A 12,625-nucleotide genomic window follows, 5' to 3' on the forward strand; every position below is an offset into this window, starting at 1 on the left:
GCTGCAGAGAACCCAAGTTTAGAGATCCTCATCCTGGTGTGATGGCCCGTGATGGCTCCTACGGTACCATGTCCCGTCCATGACCTGCCTGTGACTGTATTGTACATTCCTAGCTGTAGTGCCCATCAAGTCCAATTGACTGCGTCCCAGTGGTCCAATGGAAACACCAATCTTCAATATACGTGCACGCACGCCTGGAGGAGCTATCCCCAATATACACACCCGCACGCCTGAAGACGGGCATCTGGATCACAACTACTCGTCTTCGTCTTCATCACCATCCTCGGCATCCGACTCGACGCTTTGATCTCGAATGCTCGGATCTGGGCGGCCTGACTGTTTAAGCGTCGGCCTCGATACCGCTACCGGTCTCGATTTCCCCTTCGCGCTCCGCCCGTTGGGGAGCAACAGTCTCCCGTTCTTTGGCTTTTTGTCCGTTTTGTCCTCTGAAGAAGATGAAGAGGAAGAGGAAGAGGAATCATCTTCATCATCATCGTCGTCCTCTTCATCCTCTGGAAGACGTTGCTTCGTCGGAACTTTTATCTCGGGGCGTCTGGCTACCACTTTGGCAGCAGCTTGAGGTCTCTGGTCCCCTTCGCTGGAGTCGCTCTCCTCGTCGTCGTCGTCATCGTCGTCATCATCATCATCATCATCAACTTCAAAGACTGACGACTTCTGACTCTGATTTATGCGGGCGAGCAGGGTCCCTTGGTTGGATTCGGGGGCTTTTTCGCCACTACGAACGACCTCGCGAAGGTCACTTAGGCGCAGGTTATACGGTCCCGGTACCGAAGTACTTTTGGAATGTGTGTTGGTGGTCGTGGTGGCTTTGGCATTGACATTCGAAGGGTCAGACGATGTCGGTGCAGGTTTCTTGGTCACTGCGCTTGGCCTTCCCTCCGCTGGTGAGTTTTGGGAAGCGGCCTTTGGTGCCTTGCTGATGGTTGTGGACTTGACGGATGGACTCTTGGAAGGCGTCTTTGTAGGTCTTTTCTCCCCGTTAGGTTGCTGTACAGAGGGTTTGGGGGTTTTGCTGGTGGTAGCTGCTTTTGCAAGAGGGTTTTTGGCGGCAGCCTTTGCAGGCGTTTTTGGTGGAAGCATAGACTCCGCATTGGATAATCTGGAAGAGCTGGCACCGGTCGATTCACGTCTGAAAGATTTTGTTTTGCCAGTGGTTGCGGGGGCAGGGGAAGATTTTGTCTGTCTGTTCTCGGCATTGACAGCAGATGCGTCGGTTGCACTTTGTGACATGGAAGTTTTCGGATCCTCCTCAGATGAGAGACTCTTGCGAGCCTTGTTCTTGGTCGAGGCTGTCGCAGGCTCAGCGTCTTCCGCGGATGGTTCTGACCCCTTTTTCGACTCGTTGACCACAGTTTTATCAGTGGTAGGCTTCTTTTTAGCAGCCGCTGCCTGCTTCCTGGCCTCTTGCTGTTTCCGCTTCTTCTCCGCTTCGTATTGCTCTTTGGTCATGTTTTTGCGACTTTCCATGGTCCTGATTTCTTCGGCGGTCAACCCTAGACCGGTCGAAGGGCTTTTCCTCGAGTCGTCCTGCTTGTCAACATTCAGCCTATGTTCTCTGTCTTTCGCTGGAGGTTGCTTGTTCGCTGGAGCGAGTGGTGCTTCTGAACCCCAGTTTGGAAGAGGCTTTGTCGGTGCGGAAGAGCTACCTGCCTGTTCCTCCGCACGTTGTACGACAACGCCTGGAGCAGGAGAGCTGGCTTGATTTCTATCTGGTAGCTTCTTGATGATCTTCCCACGTGGCCCGGCGGATGCAGTCTGCCCTGGTGGTCCACCATTAGGAGTTTTCAGCTCAGTCTTTCTTATACCATCTGCCACAGCTTGCTTGCCCTTGCTGCCGGGAGTTGCATTTGGCTTTTTCTGATCATTTGCAAGCTTCTTTTTCAAGGCTTCCGTGGAAAGCTTTTGTGTTAGTTCTCGCAGATCGTGTGACAATTGTTCTCCCGGGCTGTCCAGATTGGAGGTGGTCCTGGAAACTTTGGCTGTCATACCGGACTTCTTCTCTTTTGTTGTGGACTTTGTGGCATTGGCTGCATCGGAGTGTGTAGATCTGTTATTGGAACCATTGAAACTGGAGCGCCGATCGCCATCCACGCTCGTGCTGCCACGCTTACGCCTTTTCTTTACTCTAGGAGGGCCCGCTCCGGTACTCTCATCAGCCTCGACTGAATTGGGCCGCTTGTTGACCCGGGTATGTTTAATGGGAGCCAGAGCTTTCTTGTCCCGTGACTCTTCTGCTGCAGCATCCTGCTTGGGTTGCGAAGCTGCTACACTCAAGGCCCCTTCTTCACGGCCATTTACTTGGACAAAGTTCGAGGTAACCCTCCCACTAGGTCCGTCTGTGGCCATGCCATGCCCGGTAACTGGAACATCGCCCGTCTCGGGATCCTCGTAGATACTTGACTCCGCCGCGTCACTGTGACTAGCACTGGCTTTGCGTGGGATGATCTCAGGCGTCTTGAAAGTTTGCTCCACAGGTCTCTCATCATCAAATACCGACCCGTCGTCCAGGGTGTCAATCGCCTGGCTAATGCTAAGCGCATTGTCTCCTCCTCTATTGTCCTGCGGAGATTTTAGGCCTTCGATGCGGGACAACCGATCACTGGACTTTCTGTGACTCAGTTGTGCTTGCCTCGAACGTGGTGACATCTGGGAGTCGTCGATTTCCGATTCCGGGTAGTCATATAGATCGTTGCGCTTGAATTTGCTTGCCGACTCTGACGGGGGCTGAGCAGAAGACTTGGCCGCATCTTCTGATCGACGCCTTTGCAGGCTGGCGGGATTCGACTGTCTTCTGAAGGTATTCGAAGGGGGTGTCACGGGTGCCTGTGCCTGCTTCTGTAGCTGCTGGCCTAGGGTGACCGTGGGCTTGGAGATCCCAATAGGCTTGCCTGAAGAGGGCGAGCTTTGCGTTCGGGCCGAGTCTTGCTTCTTAGTGAAAGAAGATTCCGGGGGTTGTTCGGCCAATATCTCGAGCTCGTCGACAGTGGCTGGCGGGACATTCTCCAGCAACCTCCGCAGTTCAGGAGACTCATCTTTTGGCTCTACAACACTCCCACGGCGGACATCCTCTTTGTCTGGGTCCGAATATTGTGTAGCTTCCACTACTATGCCGTTGGGCTCCTGAAGCTCATCGTGCTCAATGGAGGAGAGTACTTGTTGTTCTTCGCTCAGCGTCTCTGGTATTTCGACCGTCCTTGCTCTTTTTGCTCCTACTGCAGTTGAAGGCTGCTGGTCTGACGGCTCGAAAGCGCGTTTGCCCAGCGGAGAGGGAACAACCGGGAAGGTAGGAATAGGCGGACGCGATGTCTGTTCGAGCTGCATCTGATATCTGGGGTCGTCCAATTGGCTGCCCACCGCGACGGAACCCTCACGCACCGTCCGACCTTGTTCCGCGACGACATTGACCGTGACACGCTGGTCTGAAGCATCGGTTTGGGCCCGGCCCTCGTCCAGCAGCACATCGGAAACATAGGACTGAGGAGAGATGTCGAAGTCGTCGGAGTCCTTCAGATATTTGACGGTCGGTAGCTCGCTTTCAGTTGTGTCAGCCGAAGTACGAAACAGTCTGGCTAAGCAAAGAACTGACCGCCCATAGCAACTCTTATATGACCTCTTGATCTCGAGGAGCAGCGTGCCGATCTGCCATTGGTACGGATCTCTGACAACGACCACCAAGCGCTTCTCACCTTTCACTGGTGCGGAAATCGGTTTTTGCATTCGAAGGTGCCGGAGATATTCATCTTCCGGGAAGATACGAGCGGCGACCCGAATGCGGACCATCCTGAGGCGAGGTGTCAGCGCCTGACAGACGCGCGTAGAATAATGTCGAGCAGGAGTCGACGAGCCAGTCGCGACCAAAAAAGTTTCGGGAATTGGCTGTGAGGAGAAGTTGAGGATGCGGAGGAGCTGAACGCGTCGCGAGTTCACTCTGACTTTTGTCTCAACTCACCTCTGCTGGAGTAAGGGTTAGTATGGTAACCTAGAGCTACCCAGGTTTCGCCTTGTACATCACCACAAGACACAGGCCTCATTTCAAACCTGTGCCTCTGACTATTCTCCCCTGTAAGCGTGGCCCCTCGTGCTGGTTGGTGAACGCCAGAAGCCACCAGTGCCATTGCAGTCGTAATGCCGACCAGCTTCCGATCGCAGATTTCTTATGCCTCAATCGCGCTGCGCAGACTGAAGCTGGTATGGGAGAGTCTATGTACTTCAGACGGGGCAGTGACTGAAGAGGAACTTGCAAGCCACGCGAGAAACTGTGCTCAAAAATTTTACATGCCCCGTCAATGAGAGCCTACGAGGCTGGATACGTCGAGTTGCTACGCGACCGGCTTGTGAAAAACAACCTGGAAGGCAGCCTTGCGCCTCGTAGAGACAGCTCGCCGACGCATCATGTGGACAGGAGCCCCAGCATCGTGTCTTCATGCATGAAAATAGTCTAAGACTTTGACCTTGATGCTATCGCTATCATGTCGCATGTTGAAGAAGCACTCGGTGCCCGAGGACCACTTTGACCGCGTCTTATCGGCCTCGCATTCTATTCCTCCAGATCATCTTCATTCCCTTCCACAATCTCATATCCCTCGCTCCCTCCGATGTCATCTGAATCATCGCCCTCATCCTCATCCTCCTCCACGTCATCCTCGTTATCATCCTCTCCACCGTCAATAGGCTTCAAACCGTAGTCATCCTGGAAATAGTTCAGGTCGCGGATCTCTGGGGAGAAACCCGCGTCCTTGAGACCATCAGCGATAGCCTGCAGCACACACCTGTTAGCTTGCCTCGCCATCCGAGATATCACAACCAATGGTACTCACCTCCTTCAATCCCGTCGCACAGGTGACGACAATATCCGCCTTTCCCGGCCTAAACATATCAAACACCACCCCCTTCAAGGCGGTCTTGATCTCCTGCACGCCTACATCCCTCACCTTCTTCAACATCCTCGCCATGTGATCCTCCGGCAAACCCTTGATGACACTCCTCACGAAACTCGACCCGGCCGCACTAGCAAGAGTTTGCTGCTCGTTCGCAAAGCTCACCACGATCGAGCTGATCGCACCCTCGAGCATGAGCGGGTCGAATTCCACCTCCCCGGTCATGTGGTCGTGCACAATCTTCTTGGACGCCTCGAAAGCCTTGTAAGCGTCAGGGGAGCGGTACACGTCCAGGTGAATGAAACCGGACTCGATATCGTAACCCATGTTTGTGCCGTATGCCAAACCTGTTCCCCGAACGGCAACCCACAACGGGCCTTCCACCGCATTCATGTATGCCATGGCAACCATGATGGCCGGCATTTGCGGATCATCCCAAGATGTCGCCCCACGTGCCACAGAATACGCAAAAGAAGAGTCAATGGTCGGCATAGGGACCACGTAAGCCAATTTTCCTGGGTGGCGACCCGCTTCAGTCAGCCGTTCGATTCGTTTGCCAATGGGCGTGAGTTCGTTCGTGGGAGACAGGTTTTTGAGAAGGGGCTGCCACGTGCTCACCGGTGCGTGGACTTTCTCGAGGTTGGTGATGACCAGGACGCGGTAGTTCTCGAACCGGCAGAGGGTGCTTCGCAGACGTTCGAATTGCTTGACTACCTGTTCTGGCTCCTTCTCCAGAAGTTGCTTGATGCGTTTGAGGTACAGTGCTTTGACCAAGGTGCTGCGTGCACGGCCTATGGATTTGGGCGAGAGATGGCTCATCAGGTGGACGTTGATCATCATATCGTCGCCACTGCGCTTCGCGTCGGGGACGTCCGCGAGTAAGCGACTGTTGATGGCTTTCAACCTGTCGACGTCAAAGATGGACTGGTAGAGCAGTTCTGTCAGCCATTTGATGGCGACGTCGTACCGATCTATCTCGACCTGAAAGCTGATCCTGATGCCTTCGACGTTGCCTAGGGCGCTGGCGCTGTCGATTGAATAGCCGACGGTATCACGCTCGAGCTCGGTCACAACTTGTTGGAAGTCGATGACCTCGTCACCACGCTTGATGGGCAGGGTGAAGAACGCTTCCATGTAGATTGATAGTAGCGGTCGTAGCTCGTCTGGCAGGGTTTCGGTTGAAATGATCATGTTGACGCGAGCAAAGTTGGTGGGAATGTGCTCGAAATCGAGAAACAGTGATACACCTTTCGAGTCGCCGTCGATGATCTGCTGATATTTGTTGTTCCGCCTGCCAATGTCCTGTGCCAGACCCGCTCGTGCACCCGAGGTCGAGACAAAATGGATCGATTCTGTCAACGGCACCTTGAATTTTCCCAAGAGTTCTGTTGGTATCTCACGGTCGTTCTCGGCTTTCGCTGCGTCTAGCTTTTCCTGCATCTTCTTCAAGCCGTCCGGTCCCAACTTTGCCTTCTGCTCCTCGATTCTGGTTGCTTCGTCCGCTTTGAGCTTATCCGATAATCGTGCTGACGGAACGCCCAATATAGACACGTGCGGTGCGTCGGAAATGTACTTCTTGATGTATGCCTTCCACTGCGCTTCCGTCCAACCCGCCAGGGTGTCAGTGTAAGGCTTCAAGGACTTCACATCCTCGAGTGTGGAGCCATCTCGCTTGCCGTAAAGATAGTCTGAGATAATGTAGTCGGCAAACGCAGTGGGTGAGCCCTCAGCGTTGAACTTGTATGTCCTCACTTGGCGATCGATGCAATCCTTCATGAAGTCCATGTCCAATGGTTTGTCCATGGCATCTTTCAGTACCTCGAAAAAGCGCTTCTCAACCTCTTCCAACCGCTCGGTCTCGACGCTCGACATGGAAAATTGGATCTCGGTCCGCGGACGACTGTCGACTTGGTAGTAAATCCCGCTCGCCAGCTGCTCCTTTTCAACGAGGACGTGGTCCAGAAGAGCGGCCGACGAGCCGGCGAGGTACAGCAGGACCACATTCAGAGCTCCCGCGGCTAACACGTCGGCGCAGTCGGGACCCAGGAATCTGATATCAATCTCACCGAATGATTCATCTTCCTCGGGAAACTCAACCTTTAGCAACGTCGACTCTTGCAGTGACGGCGTCAGTTCGGACTCGATCCAGGGCCGCCTGAAGCGTGCGTCCGGGCTCGGAATGTCTGAGAGAATCGAGGTTTCAAATTCGTCCAGAATAGCCAGCAGTTCTGGGTGATCCGCCTCGCCGAAGATGGCGACGCATAAATTCTTTGGCTGGTACATCTCGCGATGGAATTCTCGAATGCGATCAGCAGTAAGGACGCGAAGCTGCTCCATCATGCCGCCGGTTTCATAGCGGTAGCCGACGCCTTCAGGGTAGAGAGTGCGCTTCGACTGCAGCTCAATCAGCTCGGAGGCGGTGTTCTGCACGCCCTGCATCTCCGAGTACACGACCCCAGCGTCATTGCCGTTCCCATCAATATGATGAACTTCGGTGGTGCAGCCAGCGTCGGTCAGCGTCGGAAGAATGACATGCTCGAGGTAGACCGGCAGAATCTGCGCAAAGCCCGCCCATCCCGCCGTCTCCAGCGTGTAGGCGGTATGATCCGTGGCGGTCCAGGCGTTGGTGCCCGAATACGCCCTTGTGGCGAGCTTGTCCAAGAAGCCTTTGTACTTGTAGCTCTTGGAGCCCATGAAACAAAGGTGCTCCAGTGTGTGCGGGGCGCCAGAGTCGTCGTGAATCTCGGTGGCCAGAACGAAGAACCCATGCAACTTCGGCCCCTCCTGGTCCACCACGACAACTCGCATGCCCGTGCGTTCCGACTCATACTGCGTGATGGTGCTGGGACAGTAGTCAGGTTGAATCTTCTGCAGCTGTCGAAAGCGAGGGCTTGACCGCATGGAGACCATGTTAGCGAGTGACGAGAACGTAACCAACCCTTTACTGTAGAGGGAGGAGAATTGTCGCTCTATTTCCCAGGGCGAATTAGTGTCATGACCTTCACTGGCGCGCAGAAACAAGATGTTTCTGAGACCGCTGGATATCAGGAGAGCCAACAAGCAGATGAGCAGCGACGTCGTAACTGTAACCGCCTTCGCTGGCATGAAATGTGGCCTGCTCGTGATCAATCCCCTCCGGTTTCACCGCCAACCTGGGGAAGCATGATGGAGTCAAATGCAACGCGTGAGAGGGATAGTTCTGTGTTGGGTATCTACTCACCAGACGGAAGGAGTCCACCCTCCTGCTGTGTGCACTGAAATCTACTGTGCGATAACCCGTCAGGCAAGGACAGAAAAGGTCACCCGTCAGACGAACAGGCTGTGCAACGACAACGAATGAAGATCTGGGAACCTGGACACGCCCGAATTCAGGCCGCAAGTGCTTGTATGACAGGGCGAGCGATCAGGTGAAGCAGGCTCGTGTTCGTCTAACGTGTCGCTTGCCTCCCACCACGTTCTTGTGTGAGATCCGCCGTCTAGAATGCAGCCGAGTACAGATCTGCGCCACCTGGTGCCTGCATGCTTTGGTGCCTATCAGCCTCAGGGTCACGAGCAACACGACATGTCGCCTTGGCACCTTTTCAATACGAAGTGAGGTTGGGACATTCGTGTCTGCAGTGATCCTGTATTATTTTACAACTATGCATTTCATGTATCTTCAAAGGAGTCCAAGTAGCCCTCTATACAATCAAGCGCACACTGCGCTCGAAGTGCCATTAGCCCAAAACTTTTGCTACTCCCTCGCAAATGCTCAGGCGCATAGCCGTCTCAGATATCCAACCAAGAATGCCGCTCATTATTTCCCTCCAAAAGACGCTGATGTTGACTAAGCGCAAAAGTTCGCAAGGTCAGGCCGTCATGATGCCGGGTTGTACAATTCTTGAAGGGCGTTCTGTCCCTTCCGGAGCGCCCAGCTCTTTTGCTTCTTGTCTTTCTTCATTTTCATCTCCGCCCAACCTTGCTCATCGTCATCTTCATCCTGGACGGCCAGAGGCGATTTCCGGCCAAGCGTGTTGATCGATGGTCTGGTGCCATGCTGGACAGGTCGACTTGCGTTGTCCGTTGAAGACCAAGGGCGCATGCTTGCCGATGTGAATGTCGACGCGCGGCGATGTGCTCCCACATCTGGCTCAGGCGCGATTGACACAGGCCGGTATCTGGAAGCGAGGCCTATGTTACTACGTTCAGAAGGTGCGATGGACGGAGCATAATTCCCGTTGATGTTGATCGACGGCAAAAATTGTTGGCCAGAGTTCCATGGTGCCATGCTTGGATTGAGTGTGCTCATCGTCCTTTGATTCGCATGCGGAGCCGAGGCGTGCTGCATGTGCACGGATTGTGGTCTTGATAGCGAAGGGTTTGGTGGGCCTGGGTATTGAGCCACGTTCATTGGATTGGGGTTCCCTGGCACGCCCATGGTTTGCGACATTTGTTGCATCCACTGCATCTGCATCTGCATCATTTGAGTCATCTGCTGAGCCATCTGGATCTGGGCTTGATCACCGGCGGTGAGCATAGGAGGCATGCCTGGCATCATTGGCGGCATCCCAGGCATTGGCGACATTCCATGATAGCCCATGGCAGGGAGTGTTCCGGTGGTTTGGGATCTCGCCATACTAGGATGAGGAGGCATGTCATAACCCCCTGCTGCGTTGGGACTGCCTCTCCGAGCGGCCCTAGCGCGTTCTTCTCCAGCAATGACACCCACAAGCCCAGACGGGTGTATGGGATGAGCAGTTGAAGGGCCAGCTCCCTGAGGAGCCGTGGTAGGATGCAGAGCCAGTGCTTCACGATTCGAAGGGTTGACGAGACCTGCTCCGTAGTAGGGATCCGGTGGTAGCTGTCGAGCAAAGACGGGCAGGTTGCTTCCCTTCACAGACGGGGCTGCCTGACTCTGACTGACAGCTCGAAGATTTGAGTTGGATGATGAACTCGCCAGTTGTGTTGGCGGTCTGTTTCTGTTGGGAAACCCATGTGCGGCAAGAATTCCTAAAGGCACGTCCTCATCTTCTTCCTCGTCCTCCCCACTGCTCTTGCCAGAGGTCTTCGAATCTACTGTCATATGCGACATGCGGTTGTTGAGATCTGGTGAGCTTCCATTTCCTGGCCGTAGAGCGCTGAGACTGCTTCCCGGCCGATTTGGCGGAGCCTCTCCTGTCACCTTCATCATCGTCTGCCGGTACACGGCGAGGTGAGCTTCCTGCTTCCGCCGTTGCTTCGCAGCTTGTTTACTTCTCTCAAGCTCATCGTCGTCATCATCATCTGAGATGTCGCCTGCTTCGGAGGCGCTGTCATCAGACAATGCACCCAGTCGCCGATCCATCTCTTTTTGTTCCTTGTACCGTTCCCACTGGGCAGGGGTCATGACTTTGTTGCCCGTGGTGCGCTTGGGCGGAGGGTCCTTAGCCTCCTGGTACATGTTGGCAAGCTGGGCATTTTCAGCAATGACTGGATCAAATGTGGCACCGGATACTGAGGCTGGTGACAAACCCATAGCGGAGCGTGCCGAGCTTGCTGATGGTGGAGCACTTTCCTTGGACTTGGTTGGTGATAACGGCGCCGGGTGTAACTCCTGCTCTTGTGTTGTGATCTTTGGACCTATGGGCCTTCTCGAAGCCATTGAGGTCGACACCTCAAACATAGAGCCGAACCTTCCCTTCTGCGTGGCTGCTTCTCTCGATTTTCCGGGGCTGCCTTGAGTAATCGTCGTCGAAGGGCTAGGAGATCGCATCAAGCCATCACGAGAGTTCTGAGAGTTCCACGAGTAGGGCGATGATTCAACAGCTTGTGATCGGTCGGTTGAGATGGGATGGGGAGGAGGTGCTCGACTGGTACGAGGTGCACTGGTGCCTGGATAGGCGGTGGGCGGATAGCTTGTGACAGGAGAGGAGTTGGTGACCTGGATTGGAGACATTAGCACGACGCGGAAGATGACAGAAATTGAAAGGTGTCTGAGCTGTGCTGTACCTCTTGGTGTATAAGCCGCGTTGGGCCCGGGTCAGGACTAGACCCGATATGGTCGAACATGTTTCCGAAAGCATCCAATTCCGTGTTCTCCAAAGCTAAATCCGAATCGAACAGCCTAGGGGGCGTGGCAGTACTCGCCGTGCTCTCTGTGACTGTCCTGTTCCTTCTGTTGTGGACGACTGGTGGTAAGGGAGCATCTGGCGAGGTTGGCGACCCTCGGCTGCCCTTGACCACCCCGAAGGAAAACGTTCTCGCCGGGCTACGGAGGAATCCAGGCCGCGCCGACGCGGGAGGAGGAACAGGTATGTCATTGTAAGGTCTTGTTCCTGGGGCCTGGACATTCTTATCTGACCTGGTGTCAATGGAGGAGGGATTCGTCGACGAGGTGCTCAGTCGAGCAGAGGATGCGGCACTGTCATAAGGCGCGGTCGAGTGAGAACGTTCAGTGCCACCGCTTCCCCTAGACACCAACGTTAGTCTCGTCTCCATTGTAGAAATGTCTCCTTCGCATACCGGTTGCTTGCATCCGGGCGGTCACTTGTAAAGATATCAACCTCGCCATTGCCGTCATGATCCTTTGGCGGGGGCATTGGAGCTCCCGTGCTGGTCATCCTCAGGTGTACTCCTCCATCAAATGATTTGCCTTTGCTCGCCGGTCTCTCAAGCACCCTGAAGGTCGACTCTCCAGGAGGGCTGCGCACCTCGTCCAAGGCATGGCCAGAAGATTTCCTTCTTTGAAATCCCTTTGGTAGTTTGATGGGCATGAAGCTGGTTCTACGCGATACCCAACGGGGAGTGTTGCAAGTCTGACGGAGCGGTTGACGGCTTCGAACCGTTACCAAAGAACGAAAGGTTTAGGTATGCAAGACTAGGATGCAAACATGAAAGGCAGCGGGACGGCTGTCGGTAACCTGCATATCGATCTCGGTCAGCAATCCGATGCCGAAGGAATGGTTCAACAGTGCCTTACTCCGTACAGGATCTTGGAGTTTTCGGCCTCCTATCGTCAGCAGACTGTGGTGGTGATCGTTGCGGACTCCTTGAGCTGGCAGGCGCGACAAATTGAATGGGCGTGGCTGGCCCGAGGGTTATGCCAGATCGCGAAGTGACGGACTATATTTGTCTAAGCGGACGTCGACAGGGAAGTGCCAAAGCGAGTTGGTATGTGCTCGTCCCGTGTCCGTGGGCGAGTAAACCAGCGATGGAATACGGCAAGGCAGAAAAATGGTCAATATCGGAAAACCAAATGCTGAATGCTAATTGTTGTGAACGAGAGTGAAGAAGCACCAAAGCAGAGGCAGGAAAAAAGATTGAATCGTTGCAGAAGCGGAGGCGAGCGTTTAGGCCAGGAGGACAACGTGCAAAGCCGCAGGTGGCAGTTCGCAGTGCCTGTCACTAACTCGTAGGCCCCGTCACCAATGCAAGTGTTCAAGACACGGGCGGGGGTCAGTCGCCGGGATATTTGGGCCTGGCACGCCTCCCTCCACTGTTTTGCAGAACCAGCCCAATGGGCGAGTGGTGCACCTACACACGCCGGGCCTTGACTCACACTACCGCAACTGGACTGGCGAGACTGGGTATATCAACGGCATGATGATCGTCTTTCAGGGCATGCTATTTTCTCTTGCACCGTGGCAGTTGATGATGCTCCATGCCACCATGCCCAGTATATAGTTGGACTTCCCTGGCTTCTGAATTGACCATGCTCGTCTAGGATTACGGCATGTCCCGCCCAAATCTCGTGCAGCACGTCTAATCCG

The 12,625-nt window shown here is 54.5% G+C and overlaps 3 protein-coding genes across 3 annotated transcripts; all 3 read right to left on the minus strand.

Annotated features, from left to right (window-relative positions):
- Positions 1-255: 255 nt before the first annotated feature.
- A1O7_01758 (uncharacterized protein) lies at positions 256-3,801 on the minus strand (the record flags this gene model as incomplete). Its single annotated transcript, XM_007755794.1, has 1 exon — positions 256-3,801. One exon carries the CDS (start codon positions 3,799-3,801, stop codon positions 256-258), a length of 3,546 nt encoding a protein of 1,181 aa, XP_007753984.1.
- A 757-nt stretch (positions 3,802-4,558) lies between these two features.
- A1O7_01759 (uncharacterized protein) lies at positions 4,559-7,808 on the minus strand (the record flags this gene model as incomplete). Its single annotated transcript, XM_007755795.1, has 2 exons — positions 4,559-4,777; positions 4,839-7,808. 2 exons carry the CDS (start codon positions 7,806-7,808, stop codon positions 4,559-4,561), a joined length of 3,189 nt encoding a protein of 1,062 aa, XP_007753985.1.
- Positions 7,809-8,754: 946 nt separating this feature from the next.
- On the minus strand, positions 8,755-11,629 carry A1O7_01760 (uncharacterized protein; the record flags this gene model as incomplete). Its single annotated transcript, XM_007755796.1, has 3 exons — positions 8,755-10,797; positions 10,866-11,325; positions 11,379-11,629. 3 exons carry the CDS (start codon positions 11,627-11,629, stop codon positions 8,755-8,757), a joined length of 2,754 nt encoding a protein of 917 aa, XP_007753986.1.
- Between the last annotated feature and the right edge of the window lie 996 nt (positions 11,630-12,625).

Source organism: Cladophialophora yegresii, assembly GCF_000585515.1.
Source record: "Cladophialophora yegresii CBS 114405 chromosome Unknown aczIN-supercont1.1, whole genome shotgun sequence".
In the NCBI taxonomy this organism is placed as follows: Eukaryota; Fungi; Ascomycota; class Eurotiomycetes; order Chaetothyriales; family Herpotrichiellaceae; genus Cladophialophora; species Cladophialophora yegresii.